The sequence below is a fragment of the Plecotus auritus genome (assembly GCF_963455305.1).
Source record: "Plecotus auritus genome assembly, chromosome: 5".
Lineage (NCBI taxonomy): Eukaryota > Metazoa > Chordata > Mammalia > Chiroptera > Vespertilionidae > Plecotus > Plecotus auritus.
The window spans coordinates 183447498-183473174 of record NC_137776.1 but is presented as its reverse complement, the minus strand read 5'-3'; the positions used below and the strand labels follow the sequence as shown (position 1 = coordinate 183473174).

The window sequence follows — 25677 nt, the reverse complement described above, 5'->3', positions numbered from 1 at the left end:
TGGCCGCTGGAGTGTGTGCACCCGCACAGGCAGCTCTGGCCCCATCTTGTCAGGCCTGGTCGGGTGGCAGCACCTCCCTGTCCCCTGCCTGAAGCCCCGGTCCAGCCCTGGTCACGGCGCAGAGGACTCAGTGGCGTGGAAGCTGCGCCAGGGGCTCCTGTCAGACCCTGACCTCCCTGAGGAAAGACAGAGAAAGGCACAGTGAGCGTGGCGCGTTCCTCTCGGCCAGGAGTTACAGTGCGAGAGGGAAGAGCCACAGGGCCCAGGAATTAGTATTTTACCGTATTTTCCACACCACCTCTGGCACCTGACCTCACACAGACTAATAATGGGCTTCTGACATTTTTACACTGGTCCACGTTCCAGAACTTCTGCTCGGACATAGCACAGCAGTGCATCCCCTGTCCTGGAGTCACCGCGAGAGCTGTGTCTGCCGAGGGTGCCCTGAGAGCTACCGGGAGCCACTGGGGACGCCGGCGCTCAGCTCAGCCGCGCGGCTGAGTGTGGGGTCTCACTGCTGGTGCTTCCCTTTGCCCAGGCCTGTGCTCTCTAAAGCATCCAGTAACACTGCAGGGCTCTCTCCTGGGAAATCATGGCCCCCACATCTGATCCTGCTCTGGGGGACCCCAGGCCACCCACTGGGAGAGATGGGTGCACAAGGCGTGTCTCCCCCCCACACCCCCCCAGTACCTGCAGGGCTCTGCTCTCACCCTCTTCGCACTCTGTCGGGGTTGCTGGTGTGCGTGCCCATGGACTGCGGCTTATTCAGAAAACGTCTGATTTCCTTGGGTTGGGGGAGGCGGGGATCCACTCCTCGGAAGTCTGGTCAGTTTCAAGTGGGCTCATTTAATGTCTCTCATCCTGATACGTTTTCCACTGAACGGTGGTTTCATTTGTGTCGGGAAGACTTGCTTATTTTATCTTACTTAGGAGAGAAAGCTCATGCTGGCCACTCACTCGTCACCAAGCGCTTCATCTTGGACTTGGAGAGGAAGTTCAGAAGGATGAGGATAGGGAGTACCGAGAGAGGAAGGGAGTGTAGTCTTGTGGAAGGAGGATGCCAGCTGGTGGAAGAACATTCATTTAGGGGAAAGGCCTGTAGTGTCCAAGCTCCCGGGCTTCTGCCCCGAAAAGTCACCCATGGAAGAGCCTGTGCCCGAACCCCTGACTACGTCTCGGGCTAGTGAGAGCCGCTCAGTGATGCTCAGACCCGGGTCACGGTGCACAGCCAGGCGCCAGCGTCCCGTGTCCACGTTTGAGGAAGGGTGTGTTGTATGTTGGACATCTAATATAGACTGTTCTTAGACTTAACACAAAAAAAATGAAATCTCATAAGAACTAATGCAGAGTGCACTGTGGAAAGAAGCAGATGTAAACATTTTTGGAATCCAAAAGGTATTCCTAAATATTTATTATTTGTTTTTAGAATTTTTATGAATTGATTTTTAGAGAGAGGAAGAGAGAGAGAAACATCGATTTGTTGTTCTATTTACTTATGCATTCGTTGGTTGTTTCTTGTATGTGCCCGGACCAGGGATCAAACCTGAAACCTTGGCGTAGAGGGATGACACTCTTAACCAGCTGAGCTACCTGGCCAGGGTGGCACTCCTAAATATTTTTTAAAAATTTAAAGGAGGAGAATGTGTGTGTGTTTATGCTCAAGAACCCGAGAGCCAGGCAGCAGGATGCTGGGATGGCTGATGAATTGCAGGGAAGATCGGGACGGTAGCAAGGCCCTCACACACCTTGCTGCCTGCTTCACACTCTGCAGTTCACTTTAGCAGGTGGGGCGAGAGACAGGCGCCCTGCTCATGGCCGCCTCTTGCTAAACGCTGAGGGCTTCGTTTCTAGTCCTTTGACTTCTTTGTACTTGCCATCTCCTTCACTTGCCCCACTTTAATGAAAGGAGAAGTTTCTAAGGAAAGTCACCATTGGTTTATTAAAATGTAAGTGCTTCATCAAAACGTGTGTTTCTTAGATCAGGCGTAAGACAGTTCCCTGAATTTATTTATCTCCCTCTTCTTCAGTAAGGTGGGTGGTTCAGATCTGTTGATAGAGCCATCGGTAAGCAGAGCGGATTCGCTTTGTTCCTCAGACGCAGAGGTTTCTGAGGATAGGAGGGCCCTTCACACGGTAAGTCGCCCCAGTGCACGCTCAGCTCCTGTTCCCGGAGGGTCAGTGGTCCAGCTTGTCACGCGGACCCACGCACCGTGTAGCAGCGGGCCCTGGCGGGCATGCCAGCGCTGCCGTGCACTGGGGAGAGCTGGCCGTCTGTGGCATGTTCGTTCTCTGTACCCCTGGCTGTGAACGGCATTATTCCTTTTTTTCTGCCTGTTCAAGATTTGACCCCAAGTTCTTAGGCTGCTTTTACTTTTGTATTCCTCCTCTATTTGTCCTCAAGCAAGAAAGGGATGAATAGAGCACGTCAGACAGTCAAAGGAAGAGATGGGATTGGGCTGTGTTTTCGCCCTCCTTCAGACATCCAGGCACAAATAAGAGGCGAATTCAAAGCCATAGCAGTCCTCTCTCATATGAAAAATGGATTTTCCAAGAAATCGGGAGCATCCCCCCACTCCTTCCCTCCAGTAAGCACTCTGCCTTCCCGGCTGACTTGCTGCTGTACAAAGATCTCCCGTATCCACGGGGCCCGGAGCTGCAGCAGAGCGGGCTGCGGGCTGGCAGCATGCAGGGAAGTGGTGACACATTTCAGGTAAATAGCTGTCAGAGACGTGACATTTTCATTCATAGCTTCGGCAGAGTAACCTTTAGGGGAAAGGGGGAGCAGTGCCTGGTCCCACATAAGAGCTCGCTGTTCGTGTTTTAATCTGCCCTTACATTTTTTAACAAACAACAACGTATGAGGAAATCACTTCTTTTTTTATGATCTGTTTTTCTGCCCCAGAACTCCCCCTTCCTTTTTCCTTCTCCCTGGGAAGTGCCGTCAGCTGCTCCCGGTTCCTTGGTCTCTGAGACGTGGCGGCACGCACTCCCCACGCGGAGTGTGGTGGACTCCTGCAGGCAGGTTGGACGGCTGTCTGGGCCCTCGTGGCTCTGGTCGTGCCTCACGCCCACACTCTGCTCTCAGCCAGCCGTTTGCACATCGCTCGGCCTTCACCAGAGAGCATGCTTCTCACCTGAGTGTTTCGGAGACAGTCGTGAAGACCCTTTGGGCAGATTGGAAGAGAGTAGACAGCAGGTGGTGGCCTCTGTTAACCTTCACTGGGTGCTCACCCCAGCAGTTACGCATCTTGAGCTCGCCTCCGCCTTGTTATTAAATTCTAAAACAAAAGGACTGTCTGAAACGTTTTATTTTATCATCTCTTTCTCAAGTCAACGTAATATATCAATAACAGGGCCTACTTATTCAGTATTTGAGGGTTATTAAGAAATAATGACATTTGCCCTGACCACGTAGCTCAGTTCTTAAGAGCGTTGTCCTGAGACGCCAAGGTTGTGGGTTGGATCCCCGGTCAGGGCACATACAAGAATCAACCAACGAATGCATACATAAGTGGGACAACAAATCGATGTTTCTATCTCTCTTTCTCCCTCTCTAAAATCAGGAGGAAGGAGGGAGAGGTGAGGGAGGGAGGCAGGGAAAGAAAGAGGTGATCCCTATAAAGGAAATTCTAAATGCTGCAGCCCACTTAGAATTCACCCGGGAGGAAGGGACTTACTGGGACTAGCCCCTTTCTCCCAGGTTCCTGGGGGTGAGGCCAGGCCCTCCCTATGTGGTGCTCCTACGTTACATCTGCCATGAGAAAGGCCGGTCCTGGGCGTCGGACCCGGGTAGTTGGAGAGAAGGGTGTTGATTTTGCTCTGCTCTTCCTGTCACAGCACTTCTGAGATGAAGATGGATGACATTCTGTCTGTTCTGACAAGGGATGATTCTTTCCAAGCCAGACGAGGTGGTGGCCAGGTGAGTTTACTATTTATTGTTTGCTGCTAACAGATGTGACTCACTTCTCCACTTGGGGTAGCGGAGATGTTGTACGGATGGTTGTGTCCTATTAAGTAAAGTGCGTATTTGAGACCAGCAACATCAGAGGAGGCCAGATCTGCTTGTGTCTTTTCTCCCCGTTGCTTCTGGGTGTTTGCTGGTCTCATCCAGTGAATGGGCCAGCGTCCTCCTGGATGTCCGCCCGCCAAGCAGGCAGGCAGGCCTCCTGCCCCAGACCACTCCTCGGCCTTACCGCATGCATCCACAGGCATTTCCCGCCCAGCCCGGCGGGCCCTGTCCCGTTGTCACCAAGGACATCTGACTAGCTGTCCACCCAAGACAGCACGCCTCTTTTCAGACACACTTAGTTCATCCATTTGCTTCATGTGTGCAGCACACAGAGGGAGAGGGAAGTTGAGGTCATTCAGAAGAGGACTGTTTATTGCCCGTGCAGTTCCACACGGGGCCCTGAGCAGCGGCTGCCCCTTTCCGGTGCTGTCTCCCTGCCAGGCAGGCATTCCCCACCAGTCCTGCACTCACTCAGCATCACACGTGTGCGAGGGAGTGTGTGGTGTTGCTGTCAGTAACTTTGTCTATGATATACTAATTATTTGGATATTTCACATTTGTTTTCTGATGCCTGAGGATAGACTGGAAAATCAGAGCCAAATAGACCAAGCTTTAAGAGGTTTTTTTTATCTGTTAGCATGTGTGCTAATTTGGATCGATATTCTCCCCGAGTCGGGGACTGGGTTTGACTGGCCCTGACGGAAGTTCTCTTGGTCGGAGAATACGTAGGGAAAGGAGAGGAATATCACAGCGTCTGTCACTTCTGTGAGCTCTGGACTCAGGACTGCACTGGGCTGTTCACAGGCTCGGTCTCATTTAGCCTCCCACTCTGGAGATGAGGAAACCGAGGCTGCGGAGGTGAAGGGACATTGACAAGGGCACACGAGTCGTTCGTCCTCCTGGGATGCGAGAGCAAGCAGTCTGATTTCAAAGCACACATCCTTATACACCAACATCCTCCCTTGTAGCAACTAAACCAGGAAAACGGAACTACATTCCTTTTTGTATAGGTCAGGGTAACCATTTTCACAGAACTGGAAATCGGTCGATAAATGGCACACAGCAAAGCTCCCTGTGAGTAAGAAAAGTGGTTAAAGACTCAGCTGATCAACAAGCTATGTCAGGCGATGTTGGTGGAAAGTCTCCCAGCCACAGTGGCCTTCGGACCACCCTTCCTAAGAGTGTGCTAGCAAGATAGTTGACCAGTGACCAACAGCACGCCTGGTCTGACACGCCTCTGCTCTTCTGGAGCGGTTGCAGGTTCTAGTTAGGGTTTTTAACGTCCCCACAACTTTCCTGGTGGCCCCAGAGAGCTCTCGGGGTGCGCAGGGCCCCGGGCGAGCTGTTAGAGGGGCCCGTGGGGCAGAGTGGTTCGGAGCGTGGTCTCAGGTCACTCCTGGCCCCCTTCCAGCGGTGTGACTGGGCACTGCTGGCCCTTCTCGTCCTCCGTTCCTTCGTAGTAAACATGCCGGTGGTTTCTTCTCATGAGGACGCTGGAGGAGGGGGTAAGAAATAGCCCAGAACCCCAGCACAGCTACCGTAGGGCATTGGTTGTTATGTTGCTGTGGTTCTTACCAGTCATTGCCCTATTGTCACATCGCTTCATAGCAGATGTGCTGTCAGAGCCCGCTCAGTGACACCAAGCCTTCTGCTATGGCACCAGGAGCGGGAGGTTGGCATCTGCCTGCTCCTCGGAATGAGAGCCGAGCGGTGAGGCCGCAGCTGACACAGGAAGGTCCGCTCAGCCCCTTTCACGGAGACGCTCTGCGCCGGCCCTGCTGGAGGTGTCGACCCGGGCTGGGGGGTGCATCACGGGGCCTCCTGCAGGACATCCCCCGAAGGAGGAGCAGCGCAGCTGCGGCCCCCTCTGCTCCGCAGGACACGGGGCCCTTTCCTACATCCGCCCCTGTGGCCTTGCGGTCCGGTTTTCCTCGAGCCTGTGCCTCACTTATGTATGCATTTGTTGTCCCACTTATGTATGCATTCGAGGCCAGCCTGAAGCCTTGCTGGGCCCAGAGGGCCAGACCCAGGGCCACACACTTGGGTGTGAGTCCTTGCTTCCCAGCTGGTGGTTCTGCACTGGAGCCGGTAGCCTCCGCAGCCTTGGGCTTTCCATCTGTGAAATGGGGAGAACCAGCGTGCCCATCTCGCAGGGTGGTCGGGAGGTTTAAATGAGTTGAGGCATAGAGCGCCCTGCACACACTCTACACCCCAGTCTCCTGCCCTGATGGAGTGTTTTGATATTTTTAAGGTTTGATGGTCTTTGTTTTTAAAAAGAAAAGTGCTAAGCAAGGGTGGGCATTCACTGACACCAAAATACCCAGTTAACTTAGAAAACGAGTTACTCATACTGGGTTCTAGGTGTCCTGTTGATGAAAATCTGACTTGTTTGACCCATTTTAACTTGAATTCAGAGGACAAAGAACAAATAAACTAAATTGACAGTATTACTCATGATCGCGTGGATACACAGCCTGAGAGTGTTGTGAACAGCAGGCGGAATACAGTGGAGGCTGGGTCCGGCTTCTAGTTCTAGTTGTCGTAAGAAGTGCAGTGCTTTTTGTGGGCTGTTCTCAGCTGGGGCAGCGCATGGCCAGTGCTGGCAGGTAGGAACGGGCCCAGGGGACGGACCTTCTCCACGCGTAGCCGGGCGGCTCACTGCACTGCCCTCCCCACTCACCCGGTTGAAGTCTGTTGTAAATGTCCCTTTGGCACGTACGTTTCTGGGTTCCTGTATACAGAAAGCAAACCAGGGAAGCATCTGTAAAATGTATATTTCATATTTAGGCACATAAAATATATATAGCTGCGCCTGGGTGTATGAGTTCACCCACCTACAAAGAGAATACATTTGATCTTTCCACTTTTCTGGGAAGCACTCCAGAAGTTTCTAGGGAATAAAACTCAGCTTGGCAAAAAAGTGATTAAAACAAAATCCTTCCATTTAGTTTTAAAATGCTTTAGAAGTTAGCAATATCAAGACACATGCTTCCTTCCGAAAAACCACTCTCCCCGCTACTGCTCCCACTTAACACTTTTACAACAACAATTGGGTGCTGTAATCTTCAATTCATCTGTTGTTTCTTGATAGGCGTGGGATTATCTTCAAAGTGTGCGCACTGTGCGCGCACACACACACACACACATTTTTCCTGTGAGGTTTTTTGTCCTGTGAAATATGCCTGTAAACTTATCCGAACAAAAACTGTCACTGGCCTCGCAAGACATTGAAATTAAAATAAGATCACCAGCCCTTGCATCATGCCCTTTGATCGTCTGTTCTCTCCACATCAGTAGGGTCTCCCTGACAGAGGGGCTGAGTGCGTGCAGCTGTTGGAAATGTGTCTTTCCAAACGGCCCTCGGTCCACTCCTTGCCGGCTGGCTTCATTAGCCAGCACTGAATCTGTGCCTTCGAGGTGCCAGAGCGTCCTGTGGGGCTCACGTGCCCTCGGGGCCTGACCCACCCTCATTAGGGGAGCAGCTTACCTGTCTGGGCTGAGCCGCACTGCGTCACTCTGCCCCTCTGTCTTCTGTTTAAATTTAGACTGTCCTCCCCAGAAGACAACTGGGAAGTGTCTCACTCGCTCTCAGGAGGGGCAATTTTAAAATGGAGTGTTTCTGGGAGCGGGGGGCGGGGGTAGTAAGGCATGCTTTTTCTAAAGTATATTATATTTTCTGCCACTAACGTTTCTCATTTTGACTAAAACTGACCTCATCATTTCAGACGTGTGAACCCAGTTTGAACGCCTCTTTCTACATATTCCACTTGTATACACACTCACATTTTTATATGTGTGTATATGTAATTTTTTTTTTTTTTTTTTTTTTTTTTGGTTGGGGAAAAAAGATGCCTCATTTTGAAACCTAAAGGGGGGAATAAGAAAAGCCCTTTGTAATATATTGCCATATTATCACTAAATCCCCTGACAGTTGTGTCACAGAAGCAAGTCACCTGTCACTTAAGCTTGAGGTCTCTTTAATTTTCTCCTGGAATTCGCACCAGGCTGTCTTTAATTTGAGGCCTTTATTGGAATTCTGAACCCTCTCTGCCTCCCTGGCTCTCAGATCTATTCTGAGAGCTGTTACAGAATGTATACAATAACCAACAGAGGGATTCGGAGGCTGAGTCTGTTTATTTAACACTCTGGAGGGATTTTTGTGCTTATTCGGTCCTGGCTGCCCGGCTTTCAATATCGCTTTGACAGCCATTCTGCCCTTCTCATTAATTTTAAACAGTTAAAACACAGGAAAAAGAGGGAAAAGTTTTCATTATTAAAGTGCTTTACTTTTTAATAACAGAGGATTCTGTCCGCCAGGGGAAAGGGCATCCTCGCTAATTTCACATTCGTATCTTTAAGAAAATGCGAGGAAGGTGACAGTCGCGCTGCGGAGGTGGCTTAACGAAAGGAGGGCAGCACAGAAAGTTTGCATTTCACATCAGTGAAGCGGGTGAAAAAATCCTTGTTAATGACAACAGCAAATGTCCACTTTCGTAACACGGCTCCGGAGTGACTTTCCTCTTGACATTTGAGTGGAGGATACCCTTAGGGGGCCATGTACTATGAAATCAGCTAGACTGTCATCAGCCAAACAGGTAGCAGGAATGATTTGATTAAACTGAAAACATTTTCAGCGTGTTCAGTCTCTTAATACAGAGGTGAATGTCGATTCGGAAGAATGGGGCTTTTCTTCTCTCCCTTTGTTCTTCCCTGGCAGCTCTCAGAGCGCGAGGCTCAGGCGTGTGGGTCAGGCCAGCAGCCGGCCAGGCGCTCCTGTCCTCTGCGGGTCAGAAGGACCAGGAGCTGGGCGGCCTGGTTCTCCCCGTGCCTCGGGGAGGGTGCAGCAGAGGCTGGTCGCCCCATTCAAAGAGTCAGCGTGTTAGCCACATGGGGCTGCACCGCGGGTTCTTTCGCATCTCAGTTTCTCCTTCAAGCATGCGTGTTTGTTTTAAGATGTGTAGGAAACAAAACACTCATTTGGGCGGGGACGGGGGGGCTATAAGGAATGGAAATCTTCGCGATGGTTAAAGGATGAGACCATTTTATTAACACGTCCTCTCTGTAGGGTCTTTCAGTGCATACAGATGCGATTTCTTACAGGGAGCAGTTTGCTGGGACAGCCCATGCCTTAACAGGTGCCTGGGAACTCCGCACCGTGGGCTGAACAGCCTGGGAATGAGGAAGTGCTCTCTGGAATCCGGGGGAGGGCCAAGTTCAGGCAGCCCACCGGGAGCTGGCCCAGAGGAGTAGCCAGGCCGTGGGCGGGTGGGGGAGGGGAGATCTGGGGCCTCATTAGGAGGTACAAGAGTCATTCGAGAACAACTTTGCTTCATTGGTGTTTTAAATGCCTGAATTGGACCTGGAAAGTTCCAGAGTGTCTCCAATGGACTTTCAATTTGAACATGAGGGATAAGAGGCCAGGAAGAAGAGCTAGTAAATAAGTAAACAAACACACAGACGGCGTCTGCTCCGTCGCAAAGCCATCCTCGTCTTTGCCCGACTTGAACATCTTCATAGCCCCCTTTTTCCCTGGTAATATTGAAAGGATTACCCTGTTGGCCCCGAGGTGGTTACTGTGTGATTTCACTGTTATTAAATCTATTATAAACTGCTTCATTATTCCTGCCTTTGACTGTCTCTCCTTTAATCCTCCCATCACCCTCCCAGCAACCCCAGGCTGTTGGCCCCCAGGAAACCCAAGAGCGAGCCACGGTCTTGCAGACGGTGTTTGAGGATTACGTGCACTCCTGCGAGGGGACGGTCGCCTGGGCAAAGAGAGGTCAGTCCGTCTCCAGGTGCTTGTGGGTGGCCAGCCCGGCGGAGAGCACACGCTCACCTCCACCTGCACACCCGACAGACAGGTCGAGAGGCCGAGCAGGCGTCTCTGCTCACTGGCAAAAGCCTTCAATCTCCCTAATGCTGCGGGGTTGGGAGGCAGGCACGGAAGGCTTTAAAGTGATATTAAATGTTAATTTCATCCTTCAGTGTGGTTTGCACAAATGAGGCTTTATCTCGGCTTACATCACGACTAGAGCTTTGACCCAGCAGTGTGGGGCTTAGCGATCCATTTTTCTCCTTTGAAACTGGATAGGAGAGAGATGACCTGTCAGTAGAAATACCTGTAGAGATGGAAATTAGAGGTGAAGTGCAGGCTGGCGATATTCGACCTAAGCAGTGCCTACTTAAAAGCACAGAGAAAAGTGAGAAAGAACCCAATTCTTAGGGCGTTTACACAAGAGTTGGGCATGAATCTAATGTTCAGACCCTTTACAGGGTAAGTTGTCTTCTGGGATCACCAAGCATAAGGCGTGGGCTCAACCGTTCACTTGCGTGCGGAGCCGAGTGGAGGGCTGGCGGCTTCTGTGGTGCAGCCTCGTGTGACCTGGGCTAGTGAGACTTCGTCCGTGTTGGGAGGGCCACCGTTCCGGATAGTTCCCTGCTGGTCTTCTGTCTGTTTTGTTCATCTTTACACGAGGATATTTTAGAGAGTGGGAGGGGGCAGGAGGGGGGGAGAGAGAGACATTGATGTGAGAGAGACACATCTATTGGTTGCCTCGTGAATGCATCCCAACCAGGGGCCAGGGATCAAACCTGTAACCCAGATACATGCCCTTGATCAGGAATCGAACCTGAGACCCTTCGGTGCTGGGGCCAACACTAACCACTGAGCAACTGTTCTGAGAAAAATGCCTGGCAGGCTTACCAATACGGCAGGCCCTTAGATAACATCGTTCTGTCCAACATTGTTTTGTTAAAATGTTGATGAGATGCTGCAGGGACTCAGCTCTTGTTTATATCAGTCAGGCTGTGGTGAAGCCATTTTTGTCACATGTCGTTTTGCTTAAAGCCGCAGAACCTATCCACGACGTTAAATGAAGACTTACTGTGTACGAACACCATGGCACCCTTTCTTTTCTTCCTTTTATGAATTGAAATTTCTTTTTTAAAATCATTTAACAAATATGTGTTGAGTTGGGCACTGTTCTAGGTGCTTGGGGTACGTCGGGTCAAACCAAACAAAAATCCTTACCTTTCTGACATTCTTGCGGAAGGGTGACAGCGAGTACAATGGACATATTAAATAAATTACACACCAGTTAGTCTGTGAGAAGGCAATCTGAACTATGTAAGACATGGAGCAGAAGACGGGCTGTGAAGGGGTGGCAGGGCAGAGCGCATTGTAAATAAGGGGTCAGAGTGAGCGCTGTTGTTAAGGTGACAGCAAAAACTCAGAGGTCAGGCCCCTGGCGGGATTCCAGCCAGTGGGACTCAGGAAGTCAGCCAGCATGTTGGGCTGGGGGCAGAGGCAGATCACAGCAAGGGCCTGGGTCACCCTGCCTCCGATGGGAGCTGTCAGAGCGCTTGGGGCAGCGCTGTGTGTGGCCTGACGGGCTTCAAAAGAATGGATTTGGGGGCCAGGGGGAAAGCTGGGGGACGGGCCACAGGGCAAGCATGGCCATCAGGAAACAGCTGGTAAACGTGGGCCGGTCAGCCAGTCTCACCTAGTGCCTGTCATGTACTTAGCACTCAGAGCAGGCCAAGTGCACAGGGTGAAGGGGAAGCCCCAGTATTCGCCCCATAACCTCTGGTACCTACTCAGCATGCATCCTTCCAGCCTGGGGTCTGGTAATAGCCTAAATAAAATCTTGGCATTTCCCTGACGGGAATCCAACAGCTCCTAAGGGGTTTCCGAAGAACCTCCCTTAGCGGCCTGCAGCGTTGGGCTCTTTGCAGTGCGTTAGGCAGACTCAGCTTGCAGTGCTGTGCATGGCGCGGCTCTGCTGCAGAACGGCAGGGTTACAGCACGCTGCGGTGAAGGAAGGAAGCCAGACCACAGGTACGGGCAGTATTCTGGCGGGACCGGAACTACTTGAAGGTGTCTGGGTCGGAGGAGTGAATGTTACAATAACTGATCCTCAGGGAATGTGGTTTTGTGTCTTCTCCTCATTACCATTGACCTTGTTAACACCAAGAAGCAAACAGAGGTACTTGTCCTCCTTTGAAAGGCAATTGGAGTGGGGCCACTCCCCATCCATTTCATACCAGGAAGGAAATAGATGTGTCTTTGTTCTTACCGACTAATTGATTTCCACACCACATTCATGTGGCCTGGGACACACTGCAGGTGGCGAGTCTCAGTCACCCCTTCAGGCCTACAGCTCTTTGCTCTTCCTGTCTCTCCTGTCACTGAGGACTTGGTTCGGAGGGTTGGGGGATCTCCACGTAATTGCACTGCAAACATGTTGAATTTACAACGTGGGGCCAGCTACCACACCCCGTAAGTGATGCTATCTTTTGCATTTCAGTCTTTTGCATATGCAAAACCCCACTCCTGACTTGCCTCCCTTTATGCCTTTTCAGAACCCACCTCATGAATAATTAACAAAGCAGCTGGGTTTTGCCTTTGTGGCAGAAAACTAGTTGGAAACTGGGCCAAGTACGCATTTGTTTTCCTTTCGAATTTTCTGACCCAGTCACTGTTCAGAACCAGCGTTAATTGTTGTCAGTTTCCAGAAGCACTAACCCCCTTTTCCCTCATTCCTTGCATCTTTTTAGCTAGAGATTCAAGTGGCAAAAATAGTGGTAACGAAAGTTTGAGCTCCAAACTCGTAAGTGGAATCCTTTCCCTGCAAATTCCCACTTCTCCTGCGGTTTGCTCCCCCCGATCTCCACCCCCCCCCCCCCCACCTTCGGGCCTCCCCAAAGAGCAGGGGCTGCTGTGTGCAGGAGTTATGTTTGGCTCGGAAGGGGGAAGGGAACTTCTCCGAGTCAGGACGGCCCAAGGCACCAGGCAGGTCAGCCACTCCTCGCAGTGGGTCAGAGGCAGGCCAGGCCGGGCCTTGGTCGCTCAGAGGAGGACACCGAGCTGGCCCCGGCCCCTTCCTCTGGGTGGTGGTCGCAGTGATGTCAGGGCAGGAGGTGTGGGTGCCTGTACTCTGGGCAGACAGGTGCTCCTCTGGGGCCAGGCTGGACTTGGCTCCCTGCTCCCTCCTTGACCCTAAGCGCCCATAAGACCATCTTTCCTGATCAGATGCCAGGAATAAACGTCATTCTATGAAAAAGGGCAAGATGGCCATGCAGGGTACTTCACCATAGATTTCCCTCATTCATCAGCCATCTGGCTCTGAGCCGGGACTGGTGACTATGAGTGCTCCCACTCTGGCCACAGCTTCCTCCCTCGTCCCAAGTAAATGTCCGCTTCCATTCCTTCTCTGTTCTCCGCTTGTCCTGGCCCCACAGCCCGTTCACTCTACAGTCTTGACAGGGCCCCTCAGAAGGGCCTGCACGAAGCTGCCATGCCCCTCAACTGCCTGCTTCTCTGAATCATCCAAACATGGGCACCCACGCTAGGGTCAGGACGACCAGCTGTCCCCGTCCCCAGTGAACGGGGGCCTGAGGACAGGGAGGTTCTGAAAAAATGCTGCCTGGCCAGTGGTCCTGGGAGAAAGCACCTCCCGCCACTTCTGGGCAAACTCAGTTTCCATGTAAGGCTGTGGCCCCCACATTTCCTGGGGCAGAGGCTCTTGGGGTTGGTGTGGGGCAAGGAGGAATGGGGAACAGGCAGAAGTGGGGGGTGGTCTGCTTCAGCGGAGGACAGGACTGAATGAGAGGCCTGAGCCAGTGTTTGGTTATAGACTTGAACAGCGCAATTCACTGGCTTGGCTTCAGTCTGGTTTCTTAGATGAGTAAATGTTGGGGGCTGGGGAAGGGAGGGGAGAAGAGGCCTGGGCTCCTGGGCCAGGCAGGCATGTGCTTTGCTCTCTGAGGACGGGATCTGTGGCTCTGTGTCTGGAGCTGCTGTCAGAACCCTCCAAGCAGCAGGAGCCATTGGAAGCGTTAGAGGTTTTCTTTGAAAAAAGCAGCCAGTCCCCAGATATGAAAAAGGGGAGTAAGCACAGACTTAGAGAGGGGTGCAGAGGAGTTGCCTTGGTTATTATTTCTCATCGATTGGGAAAAGGAGTTCACTTTGCTCAGTAAATAGAGCTTTGATGGATTCCCAGGACCTTCCCGGAGCTGATCTGCTAAAATGACACTTTTTATTACTGTTCATAAACGCCAGTCTCCGGGTGCTGCTGGGATATTACGGTTAAGCTGCGGGCAAACTTGCCAGTCCAGTGGCTCGGCAAGCTGGCAAGGGAGGCTGCTATTCAGTGCCCGCCTCCCCCAGGCATGCCCGCTGGGCTCTGGTGGCAGGAGACTGGCTGGGAGGTACAGTGAGCAGCAGTGGCCAGGGACCCTTTGAGGGCAACCCCACCTGCCCTGCCCGTGAGAAAGGGCAGACACTCCATTTTCTTGTTCCTGCAGATACTCAAGGGGAAATCTTGCCTCAAAGGGGTGTGAGTGGAGGTGGCCAGAGCTTCACCCTCCTGGGACTGAGTCACCAGCCCGGGGCTAGGACAGGGACCACTTCCTGCGCTGTAGAGTAGGACTGAAACTTGCATGATAGGATGTCGGATGATCATTGCTGAGCTGTTACCAGTCCCCAAGGGGTGAGCTGTTTGTGGAATGTTTTAGAAAGGTAATCCTTTTCTTTCTCCTTTAAAACTTCTGCTTCACACCCTGGCCAGGTGGCTCAGTTGGTTGGAGTGCCATCTGTACAGCAAAAGGTGGCGGTTCGATTCCCAGTCAGGGCACATGTCCAGGTTGCGGGTTCGATCCTCAGTTGGGATGCATGCGGAAGGTGGCCAATCGATGTTTCTTTCTCACGTCAGTGTTTATCTCCCCCTTCCTCTTTCTAAAAAAAAAAAAGGAAAGAAAACCAATAAAAAATTCTGTTTCGTTTCCTTTTGGACATTCTTTGAATGCGCGGTGTCAGTCAGTCCTGGATACTTGAGAATGAATTTGGTTTTAAAATCCCGTGAGTACTGGATGAAGTGGTACCAGTGACTCCTCTGGATTGGGGAGCTGGAGGCGGGGCTTGTGGTGGAGGCAGCACTTACAGCAACGTCTACACTCACTCTGTTGCCAGGTACTGTGCTGGGCCCCGGGACTAACGGAGAAACGGGCCCTGCCCTCTGGAGTTACTAAGTGCTACACAGTAAAGTCTGAAATGATACTGGGTTTATCCATGTGATCACTGGAGCCTATAGGGTTGTTGTTGGGGGGTTTTTTGTTTGTTTCTGAAGAATTAAACAGCACGGAAGTATAGATTGAGGTTGCGATATATGTTGTACTGCTGGCTGTGGCCTGGCAAGGTGCCCTGCCCAGGACAGCCTTTGGCTGGGGTGCGTGCAGCACTCGGGACCCGTCCTGACAGCCTCCCTCCCCTTCATTTTTCTTGCAGCCCTGCAGTCCTTCATCCGGGCCTATGCGACCTACCCCCGGTCGCTGAAGCACATCTTCCACATCCGATTGCTCCACCTGGGCCATGTGGCTAAGAGCTTCGGGCTGAGAGACGCCCCCCAAAACCTTGGTGGCTCAACTGTGAAGAAGAGGAAAGTGAACGTGAAAAGGTGAGATGTGCAGAATTTGTCCAGTGACGAGTGGCCCAAAGTCTGATGGGTCTGGAGAGCTGCATCAGGTTCGCAGCGGTGAGCTGGGACGGTTGCTGCTGGCATTCTGTGTAACCTGCACTCTTTGATTTCCATGGTAAGTTATCACCAGTATCTGTCCTTCTCTCAATATAATAAGTGCTTGGAGCGAGAGGATTAAATACCAGTTGTGACATTTTTAAGGCACTGGCAGAAGTTTAGTGGCATCTTCAGTCGGGTCCCGATTGGCGGGAGCAGCAAGACAAATGTGTTGCTGTCCTCACTGCCCGTGTGGAGTAACTGGGGACTTCCCACTGTCGGAGCTCCTCCCCGGAAAGCCTCTGGGGCCTGGACTCGGTGGGTTCCCTGAGGTTGGACCTGGCGGCACACCTGTCCTGGTGAGCGAGGCAGGCAGCCCTCCCCCTGGCCGGGCCCTGCCGCTGTCCTTGGTGCTGAAGTGCAGCCCCAGTGCTGAGCTCTCCTGAGGTGAGCACAGTGACTCCCTCCCTCAGAAGCTTGTTCAGGACCCTCCCAGGTCCGGGGAGAGGACAGTCAGTGAGGAGCATTGCCCTGTAGGGGCTCTGGGCTCTGAGCCCATCTTCACACATCAGGAGGTCCCTCAGCAAAGTACATCGGTAACTTCTTTCCTCAGACAGCGTTCCTCTAGTAGCTGACCCACCCAGGCCAGAACCACGGTGTTGGAGATTCCATGAGCTGAGGCGAATCGCAGGGAGTTTGGGGTGGTTGGCGTTATCGCTCCTGCAGCCTGTAGGTGGAGGACACATTGCACAGATGTGTGGGCACAAGAACCCTGGAGTGCTCTGGACAGGTAGTTTGCACTGTGTAGCCTTATTTTTGCACATTAATCGCAAATGCCCAAACCCACGTGCCCTCTGTCTAGTGGCAAGCCTGCAAGCAGCACCCTCTCCAGCACGCTCCAGGACAGCGTCACCGCGAGGGCCGGTGGCATCATTAGCTTTGTCAGGGCCCAGTTTCTCGGGGGTGAAATGGCAGGGAAGGGCCACTGGCGTGGGGCGTGACCGTTGGTCTTGGAGTCACGGGATGTGGGCCACAGGTCCAGCCCCGTCTGGTGTGAGCTCTGGGCCCTATTTTGCCTCCATTTCCGCAGTGACAAAGGGGAAAAGGAAGTCTCTATTTTTAGCTACTTTACAAGCTTGTCTTGAGAACCAGAATGAGGAATTACGTGTGAATTTCCTTTTGGACCACAAAGGGCCAGACACGAGGCCCCATAGGACCCAGAGCTGGAAACCAGAGGGTTAAGACTCTGGAACCTAGGCTTGATCTGAGCAGGGCTTGGCATGCACAAGGCTCTGAATAACGGGTAAGACTCTGCCTAATTCTAGTTGCAGCGTTGGGGTTTGTAAGAAGCTGTTGCTTCCTTCATTACCAGCTCCCACTCGTGCAGGACAGTGTCTGAGGCGGGTGCTTCTCCACACGCTGCAGCTCTGGGCTGCCTGGAGAGACGAGACACAGCCCTGTCTCCCCCAGGCGGGGCGCCCGGGTGCCAGCTGTGCGGGCCTGGGCTCGGTGCACCAGAGGCTGCCCATCTTTGGGTTCAGGGTAGCTGGTGTCTGCGCATATTAACTCCGGTTCTGAGCATGTGACAAAGCCACGAGGCCTGCACTGCGGGAGTGACCTGGCCATCTGGGAGGCTGGCCATCCTGACACCACCTCTGAACGCTGACACCGTAAGAAGGTGGGGGGAGACCTGCCAGGTGAGATGGTCAGAAGCACATTTTGTGAGTTGCTCACCTTGCACCTCAGGGGAGCCCAGTATTCCATTGTCACAGGTGACTCCTCTGTGACTGGAGTGTCATTAGCAAGTGTTACCCAGGCAGCCGCTCTTCAGACTGGCATGTCCTCGGCTCCCACCCAGGTCCTGGAGGGCAGGGCGGAGGCCGGAGGCCGTGGGAGGGGCTCGGAGCCAGCATTGTCCTTACCTTGAGAGGCCACTGGGGAGAGAGCGCGCTGCCTGCTCTGTCGACCCTCCTGGCAGATGGGCACCAGTACGGCGGTGCCCCTGCGCGGGGATTTCACAGGCTTTCTTCAGGGAAGAATGGGCTGATTAGCCGATACAGAGCGTGTGAGATGGTACGGGGCAGCCTTTGATGTCTGGCTGGCAAGGCAGGGAGCGGCGGTGAGTGACAGCAGTGTGTCACGGGATTACGGCGCCGTGACAACTCGGCTCTCTGTTCTTGCCACGTCACCACTCAGCACAGTGGCTTTCCCGTGGTGGTGCCCTTCTCTCGAAGGCATTTTTCTCCGCACTCCTTACCCCCCCACCTACCCCCGCCCTGCCTTGCCAGTGCAGACGGGCACTTGGATACAGTGGGTCCCTTCTTTATTGGGGAGCTCTTGTCACTCCCGCTGGAAGGATGACTTTGCAGCTGATCTGCACAGGGACCGTATAATTGCGGTCGGGGTGAGCAGCGGCAGACACCTGACAGGTGTTCCGCACCTCCGTCGGGGCTCAAGCAAGTGCCAGTTGCTGCTCTCTGAGGACTAAACCTGCAAAGTGCAGGGACTTGGCTGTGGCCAGTGACTGTTCTGAGCTGCGGCGTCTCCCATGAGATCCATCTGTCCTGAAAGAGAGCGGTCCTTCCGTTTTGTGTGGGCGATGAAATAATAGCACCCATTCTCCACGCTGTCCGCAGTCCACTCTGTGGTGTCGACTGTCCAGAAGGATACGTGTTCTCTCAGACCGCTGATGTCTGCGAAGTGGACCTGCAGCTGTTGGCGGAGTCCTCCTCACCTGTTACCCAGCCCAGGTTTCTGTGCAGCGGGGCAGGGTGGGGCAGGCGGGGGTATGGGGCCTTTCCATGCAGTGACAGAGGGAAGTTTCATCTCGTCTCTGTGCCTTGCCCTGACCACTTCTCAGGAAGAGAAAATCAGTGGTTCATATCCCCAAATGAGGTCTTAATCACCAGGTGTCTGTCTGCTTCCCGGTCCTCAGTCCTGAAGGGGGACACAAAACCTCTTCTGACACCTACACACCCGTCAAAACAGCCCTGCCCCGCACACACACACTCACACTCACACGGGGAGCTGGCGCTGTGCTGAAATACTGACTGGGCACCCCCCACCCCCACCCCAGCAACATCCGGTGCAAACACAGCATTTCCCTCCCAGGAAAGGCAGTTCTGGGTTTGAAGCCGTGTGGGTTCAGCAGATCCTGAGAAGCGAAGCTAACATACCTTCCAGAGTTTGTGTCTGCCCAGGAGACGCTGAGAGCCAGCACCATCTCCATGAGGGAGCAGGGTTGGGCTGTTGGTCAGGGCCTCTCTCTGTGTAGACCAGTGGTCGGCAAACTGGGGCTCACAAGCCACCTGCGGCTCATGAGCCACGGTTTGCCGCGCTGTTGACTAATGAGTTTGCCGACCACTGGTGTAGACCGTCACACATGAGCAGAACGTGTTCAGGCACAGGGAGCCAGCCCAGGTGCTTCATCTGTCCGACGCTCTGGAAAAGGGTTCAGGAGGAGAGGGAAGCGGGTGGGCCCTGAGGCCTGGGTGTCATGGTGACGACCTGCCAGGCGTCTGCTGTCCGCCCATATCGCAAGCCAGCTGCTGCGATGATTCTAAATACGGAGAGCACCACTGCTCACAGGTGGCGGTTTCTAGCCACTGAGTGGCCTTATCCCTCTGGTGCCCTTGTCTTCTACACGGTTCCGGAGCCGCGTTCTCCACCGAAACCTGGGGCCTCCTTGAATCGGTCTCTTTCCGTAGCTTCCCAACCCATCTTTGTGGCTGGCAGCGCTCGGCCCCTCAGTGTCACCTGGACTTCTAGAACAAGCAGCTGCAGCTGGGCCTTGCCTCCACTGTGTCCACAGGCAAACCCCCCCCCCCCCTTCCTACCGTGCTCTGACGACCCTCGACTTCGCAGGCGGAGGAGGCCTGGGTACCAGCCCACAGGACACGGAGATGAGCGGGTCGGGGCAGGTCACCCAGCCTCCGCTGAAGAGCTGGGGCCCGGGAGTGGCTCTCGGGACAGATGTGCGTGTCCCGTGAGCAGGGGACAGAATCTTCTCTTAGAAGCTGCTGGGAGCCGTACAGGAACACCTGCCCAGGTCCCAACCAGGAGGCCTTGGTTCAGTCAAGTCTGAAATCACAGACGGACATGATCGTGAACTTGACTGCCAAGTCCGCCAATCTCGACCCAAGTTCCACCCCAGGAACTTGAACTCATGTGGTCCTCAGAGCAGATGTTGAGGTGTCCTCCACGCAGGAGGCGGGAGGTGCTGGCCGAGCCTCGGGTTTAAAGGGATTAGGAGACGTGGGAACAGCCTGGTGAGCCGCTCAGGTTGTAGACAGGAGCACGTCCTGGCCTCTGCGAGGGGGCTGCACGGGAGACCAGGGGTCCACGCTGGATTGTGTCTTTGGGACATTTGTGCCCAGGAGTGGTGTCCAGACGGGACAGGGACAGGAAGAGTGCTGTGGGAGGTGGCTGGGTCCCCTGGTGGTGAACGCCCGGCACAGCGTGGTCTCGGGCTGCATCGTCCTTGCTGATTGCTGCGTTCACAGGCGGGTCCACGCAGGTGGCCAGGCAGGCGCAGGCTGCAGTGGGTCTCGCTCCTTCCCCTCAGCACTGGTGCACCCAGCTTTCATTCCCGCTGTGCCAGGTACATGCTGGTAGGCCCCGCCGCCCGGCTCTGGTGTCATTACAGCTGTGCGCGCACAGCTGTTACATGTGGCCTTTTGTTTCCACCGCCTTCCTCTCTGACCCGTGCAATTGCCAGCTCTCTGCCTCCTGGGACAAGCACCCCTGCATCCCCACCGGCTAACGAGGAGATTAGAGGGCTCTCGGGGTGCCCCTGCGCCGCCTCACACCTGGGTCACCTGCAGACAGCGGGAGCCCAGGGCTGTGCTTTCAGTAAGCAGTCGGGGCTGACAACAAAGCCGGAGCCAGCCCGCCTCTCCTGGTGGACGCTGGAGACGGTGCTCGCTGTGGGAGCCCTCAGAGCACCGGGTCTGGTGGTGGGGCCGGCCCGGGCGGGCCAGTGTGTGCATCAGGGCAGCGCCCAGCGCTTCGTTGGCTGGTCCTTGCCTGGACCCTCCAGTTCACGCCACCTCAGAAATCAGTAGCGAGCATGACGGTCCCGCTGCCCCCTCGCTTTAGTCGTCCTAACCCTCCGCCTCAGAGCCGCTGCTCGGTCTCCTCTCATCTGCCCCACAGGCCTCGGCTCCTTTCTGAGTAGGACGTCCCAGCCCCTCCTCACGGAGTGATGCCAGAGGCTGTCCATGTGGTTGTGACCAAGCCCACAACCTGGGCATGTGCCCTGACCAGGAATCGAACTATGGCCTATCATGGGTTGATGCTCAACCCCTGAGCCACGCCGGCCGGCTCTGTGATTCTTCCTAAACTAGGCTGCAGAGGCATTTCCAAGTATGACCCTAAAGCATAAAGGAAACATGGATAGGCCTGAAAATACAGAGCTAAAATTAAAAATTCCGCCCTGCCCCAGAGCCGAGCCCTCCTCTCCCTGCTCACCTGCAGGCATACTGACTTCCTCGCTCGCTGGGAGGGGCATCTGCCCGCCCTGCTGGGTGATCCAGCCCAGAGGGAGTGAGGGGGTAGGTAGCGAGGGGGTCGCTCAGCCTCCACTGCAAGGGCTTCCCTGTGGTCAGATAAGCTGATCCGTTGCCTGGTAACGCCAGGCGGGTGGATGCTCAGGAAGCCCATTGGAGGGGGTTTGGGTATTTGGGGGGTGAGGAGGGCAGGGAAGCTGGCAGGTTCCTGGGAGAAGTACAGCTTGCCAGGAGAGGGGTGACCGTGTGCGCCCACCCTGTGCTTGGGCTGAGACTGTTTCATCTTCCATCTGCTCTTGGCTTTCCAGCCCTCGGCCTCAGGACAAGGGAGAGACAGTGAGCCGCTGAGGGAGGGTGGGAGCGTGGGTCCCGCTGGGGTGGCCCTGCAGGTGGACCCCGAGGCTCCTTCCTCGGGGACTGGGTTTGGGAAATGCGAGCCCCCTGCTTGCTCTCCGGGCGACCAGAGCCTTGGAGTTTGGGTTTGGGTCCCACCTTCCAAGTACTGTTGACCTTGACCAGCTCAGGTCTGAACTGCGGGCACGTCAGTGTGGCCCCTGTGTAAGTCAGACCCGTGCTGTCCGAGGCACCACTGTGTTTGCCAGCCACGGCTGGGAGCTGGCTGTGCCCAGGGGTCAGCGCCCACCCGTGCTCTTCAAGGCCAGCTGTCCAGTGACGGGGGGAAAGTCATAAACGACTGGGAAATGCTGAGGTCGGAACCTCAGAGCAAGCAGGGCCATCTCCGACCTGCTCCTCATCGCTCCACAGTGCGGGCCTGAAGGTCCCTGGGGACTGTCCCTGTGCCCTGGCCGTCCCCCTCTCTCCCACCCAGTGGTGGTAGGGAGCAGACCCAGTGGAGGGTGTGGGTGTGGGTGTGACTGGCCCTGCCCATGTGTCACACACGCGGGTGTGGCCTTGGCTCTGTCTGCTGGGCCCGCCAGCCGAGCCGCAGCCTGAGCCGCTCCATCCGCATTAGTGTGCCCGCCGCTGGGCGGGGTCTGTTCTTGCCTTTGCTTCAGCTGTGACAGGAGCAGTCGCCGAGGTGAGTGGAGGAGCTTATGCTGGGAGGCTATTTTGACTGAAACTTTGCATATTTTGAAACTCTGGTTGTTACATTTAAAATTATACACATTGTGAGTGCCTGCTTCAAACAAGGAGGAGAAAAAGCACGCCTTCCTGTCACACCCTTCACTCTGTCTGTCATGTAACCCGACTAAAAATACCCTGCGCGCCGGAGTGGCAGCCTTCAGTTCGGGGAGTTCAGTGCTCAGCTGGCGGCCTCTCTCCTGCGCCACCAAACCCATAGCAGCCCCTGGAGGTGGGGCATCCACCCGGGACGGTCAGTCCCTGCAGGGCGGGGCAGGGTCCCGGAGCTCACAGCCATGGCCCTGTGGGGATCGGTAATGAATCGGCACGGGGGTCAGCCTGGCTCCTGTGTGGCCTTGGGGAGTCGCTGAGCATCTCTGAACCTCAGCTTCTTCATTTTAACCGGACTGACCGCAGCCCGAATGCCAACCACTAGCTAGCACCTCTGTCTTGTTTTACTTGAGCCTGCGAAACGCTCGGAGCTGTATTGTGAGCAGCATGCCTGTTTTCCTGTGGGGGCGCCACAGAGCCTGGGCACGTGTTCCGTGTCATTGAGCTACTGAGCCACAGAGCCAGGCCCCATCCGCATCCGCCCCATCATCCCCTGAGATGTTTCTGTGCGACCACAAAGGACCCCCCGTCACATCATGGTCCTTCGTCACCGTCATCGAGCTGGGCCCTCCTGTCACCCGATGGTCCGTCCTGGACCAGCAGCCTGGTGGGAAGAGCAGCGGCCTGGAGTCCACCTGGCCGTTTGCATCTTGGCTTCTGCACTTACAGCGAGATGGTCTTGGGCGAGTTACTCGCCCTCCTCAGGTCTCAGTTTCTCTGTCTGTCAAGTAGGATGGTCGCCTTCCCTGCCTCACCGAGCAGAGGTTGTATGAGACAGCATAGAACCCAGAAAGCGCTTCCCTGGCTGCCTCTGACTGCAGCCTGGGCCCCCTTGCCCCCTCCTCAGTGCCTCACTCCCCCAGCGCAGTTGCCTCTGCGTGTCTCCCGAGTGGATGCCGTTGTCTGGCTGTCACGGGCCAGCGGCCGGAGCCCTGCATCGCGTGGCTGTGACTGGGCGTGCCTGTTTACCCTGGTGTTTGGCTCCCAGAGGTGCTTCGTCTAATCAGCCCTGGTTTTACTTTGGGGTTTCAAAGGCGTTCGGTTATATTTATTTGGCGATGAGTTTAGTCTGACTTATCCTCCAATTATTACAGCAAAAAAAATGTTACAGATATAAGTAGCACCCCAAGAAATGGTGTTCTCCAAAGACACTGCCACTTTGGTGGTGTGGGTTCAGTGGTAACAGTGCTGTTGCTGTTTTGGTTTAAGTCCCAAATCAGGAAACATTATTTCACTCTTTGATTTGCATTATTATGTTTCCTGTGTGCCATTGACCTTCTACACATTCCCCTCTGGTCTGAGGGGCACGCTCTGCTTCGTGGGGCTTCCTTTATGGGCATCACCGATGGGTGTTCTACACACCGAGGGCAGGACCCTCCATCAGCAAGGGTTACAGCCTGCTGCATCCCCGTGGCCTAGGGCTGAGCCCTAACCATCCCCAAGGCTGGTCTGCCTGTGCTAAGACTCAGTGTCTGAAATGGATGCTCAGCCGTTGGCCTTTCCCACAAGGGTCAGGGTGGGGAGAGACGCCTGGGAGCCCTGGCTGGTGGGCCCCGGGAGCTGCAGTCCGGCCTGGGTGCAGACCCGGACCCGGTGCTGAGCGCGCTGGGGTTGGATTTTCCGGCTCAGAGTATTTACAAGGGTCCCTTCAGTCACTGAAGAGATGTCTGTCTGGTGCCCCAGCCCTGGCTGTGTGGCTCCTGCTGGGCAGTCGGGCTCAGTCCCTGGAGGTGGGGGAGGTTCAGGTGGGTTTCTCCGTCCTCTGGTGAGCCGCCGAGTCGGACGCCTTGTTTGCCGTCAGAGTGTGAGTGTGTAGCGTTCTTTTTTCCCCGGAAAACAACACGGAACAAAGGCTCACTTTTACAGATGCCGTGCTGCTCTGCCACCTTCCTGAGAGCCCGTCATTGCCGTGTCTAATCTGGTGCTCACAGCATCAGAACGAGCTGGGCGGGACCGACTGCGCAGACAGCGCGGCAGCTCCGTCTCGGACCAGCTGCTGTCAGCCCCTTTGCAGTGGGAGCGGGAAGTAACCACGCTTCTCTTTCCTCTGCTGTCACTGTCTCTAGGCCTGACCTTCGGAGGAAGGCCCAGCAGAAGCACCTTGCCGAGGCCTTGCGCTCGGAATACGCAAGTGGGCTGGAGGCTGGCGGTGCCAGGGCGAAAAAGCACGGCAGACAGGCCGAGCCAGGCGGTGAGCTGGGCGAGCCAAGCAGCGCCAGCAGCTCCAGCAGCTCCAGCGACGTCTGAGGCCCTCGCCCAGCCCGGGCCGTGGAAGAAAAGAAAAAGTCCCCCCATGAAACAGAAATAAACCCAGAAAAGCTCACTGAGGGACAGGACTTCCCAGAAAGTGTTCTCAAACTCTGCTGCCACGGCCCGGCCCACGTCCTGTCCTATCTGATCTCCCAGTGCGCCTTCCCCTGACAGCCCACAGCCCTTCCCCGGGGGGCGTGGGGCCCAGGCGGCACAGTGTAGCTTAGCCAGTTAGCCTGTATCTATCTCTAGACCGTACACTCTGCTTACCCTATCGCCCCCACGCATCCTCACGCAGAGCCAGTGGGGCCCACCCCGCTGTGAGACCCAGTGCTGCGCCAGCCGGCGGGCTGCAACCTGCCTCGCACGCTGATCTGAAGAAGTTCCACGTTCACCCCTGTATTGGCATGCTTTTTGTAAAACGTTTTAAGATCTGGATTTAAATTTGTAAAAGAATAAAAAAAATATTTATCCAACCACTTGGTCGATGTCCAAATGCTTTGTGGGGACCAGAGGGATTTTGGTGGGTCGGCAGACTCCAGGCTCCTGTCCTCAGGCCGCCCTGGCTCCGTGCCAGGGTCACACGCATTGCTCACCCTTCACGTCCATGGAAGACTCGGGATGACTGATTTACCGTTGCCCTTCTATTATTTGCCTTTGAGGTCAAAAGGTGCCAAGGTCCTGTGCTTCTCCCCCTTTGAATTCATCTTGTCTGCAGAAGTCGAACTCGGGGTCTCTATTGTGGCCCAGCCGCAGCTGCCCCTCCCCCATTGTGTTTCCTGGGAAGTTTGAAAGAGGACCCCCCTCGGTGTATTGATTTCTCAATAAATGTAAGATTTGGACACTGGTCACTCCAAGGGATCCGAGGAGGATGAGGGTAAAGCCAACCAACCATCGAGCCTGCTTTGTCCACTTCGTCCACTGTCCATCCCCCCCGTTCCTGGGGTGCTGCCGAGGCCCCACTGCAGCAGGCCCCGCAGACCCACGTGACTGAATGGCCAGGAGGCTCCTGAGAACTGCAGGGTGGGCACCACGGAGGGCCGGAGTGGGCCTCCGCCCCTGTGCATGCACACAGTTGCGGGCACCGCTTCCGCGGGAGGGAGAGCAGGGCCCCCAAGCTGCTGACCCTGTGGTAATCCTCGTGCCCACAGCACACGCCAGGACGGTGGGCAGAGCTGCCCTTTTATTCTGGTGCATGGAGGTTCAC

General features: G+C 54.8%; 1 protein-coding gene across 1 annotated transcript in view; it reads left to right on the top strand.

Moving 5' to 3' along the window:
• DDX31 (DEAD-box helicase 31) overlaps positions 1–24950 on the top strand; it is a 58659-nt gene extending 33709 nt beyond the window's left edge. The window contains exons 17-20 of the mRNA XM_080669798.1: positions 3838–3919; positions 9677–9788; positions 15294–15462; positions 24287–24950. Coding sequence (XP_080525924.1) covers positions 3838–3919; positions 9677–9788; positions 15294–15462; positions 24287–24467 — 544 coding nt within the window. The 3' untranslated portion in view covers positions 24468–24950. The remainder of the gene's footprint in view (positions 1–3837; positions 3920–9676; positions 9789–15293; positions 15463–24286) is intronic.
• The last annotated feature ends 727 nt before the right edge of the window (positions 24951–25677 follow it).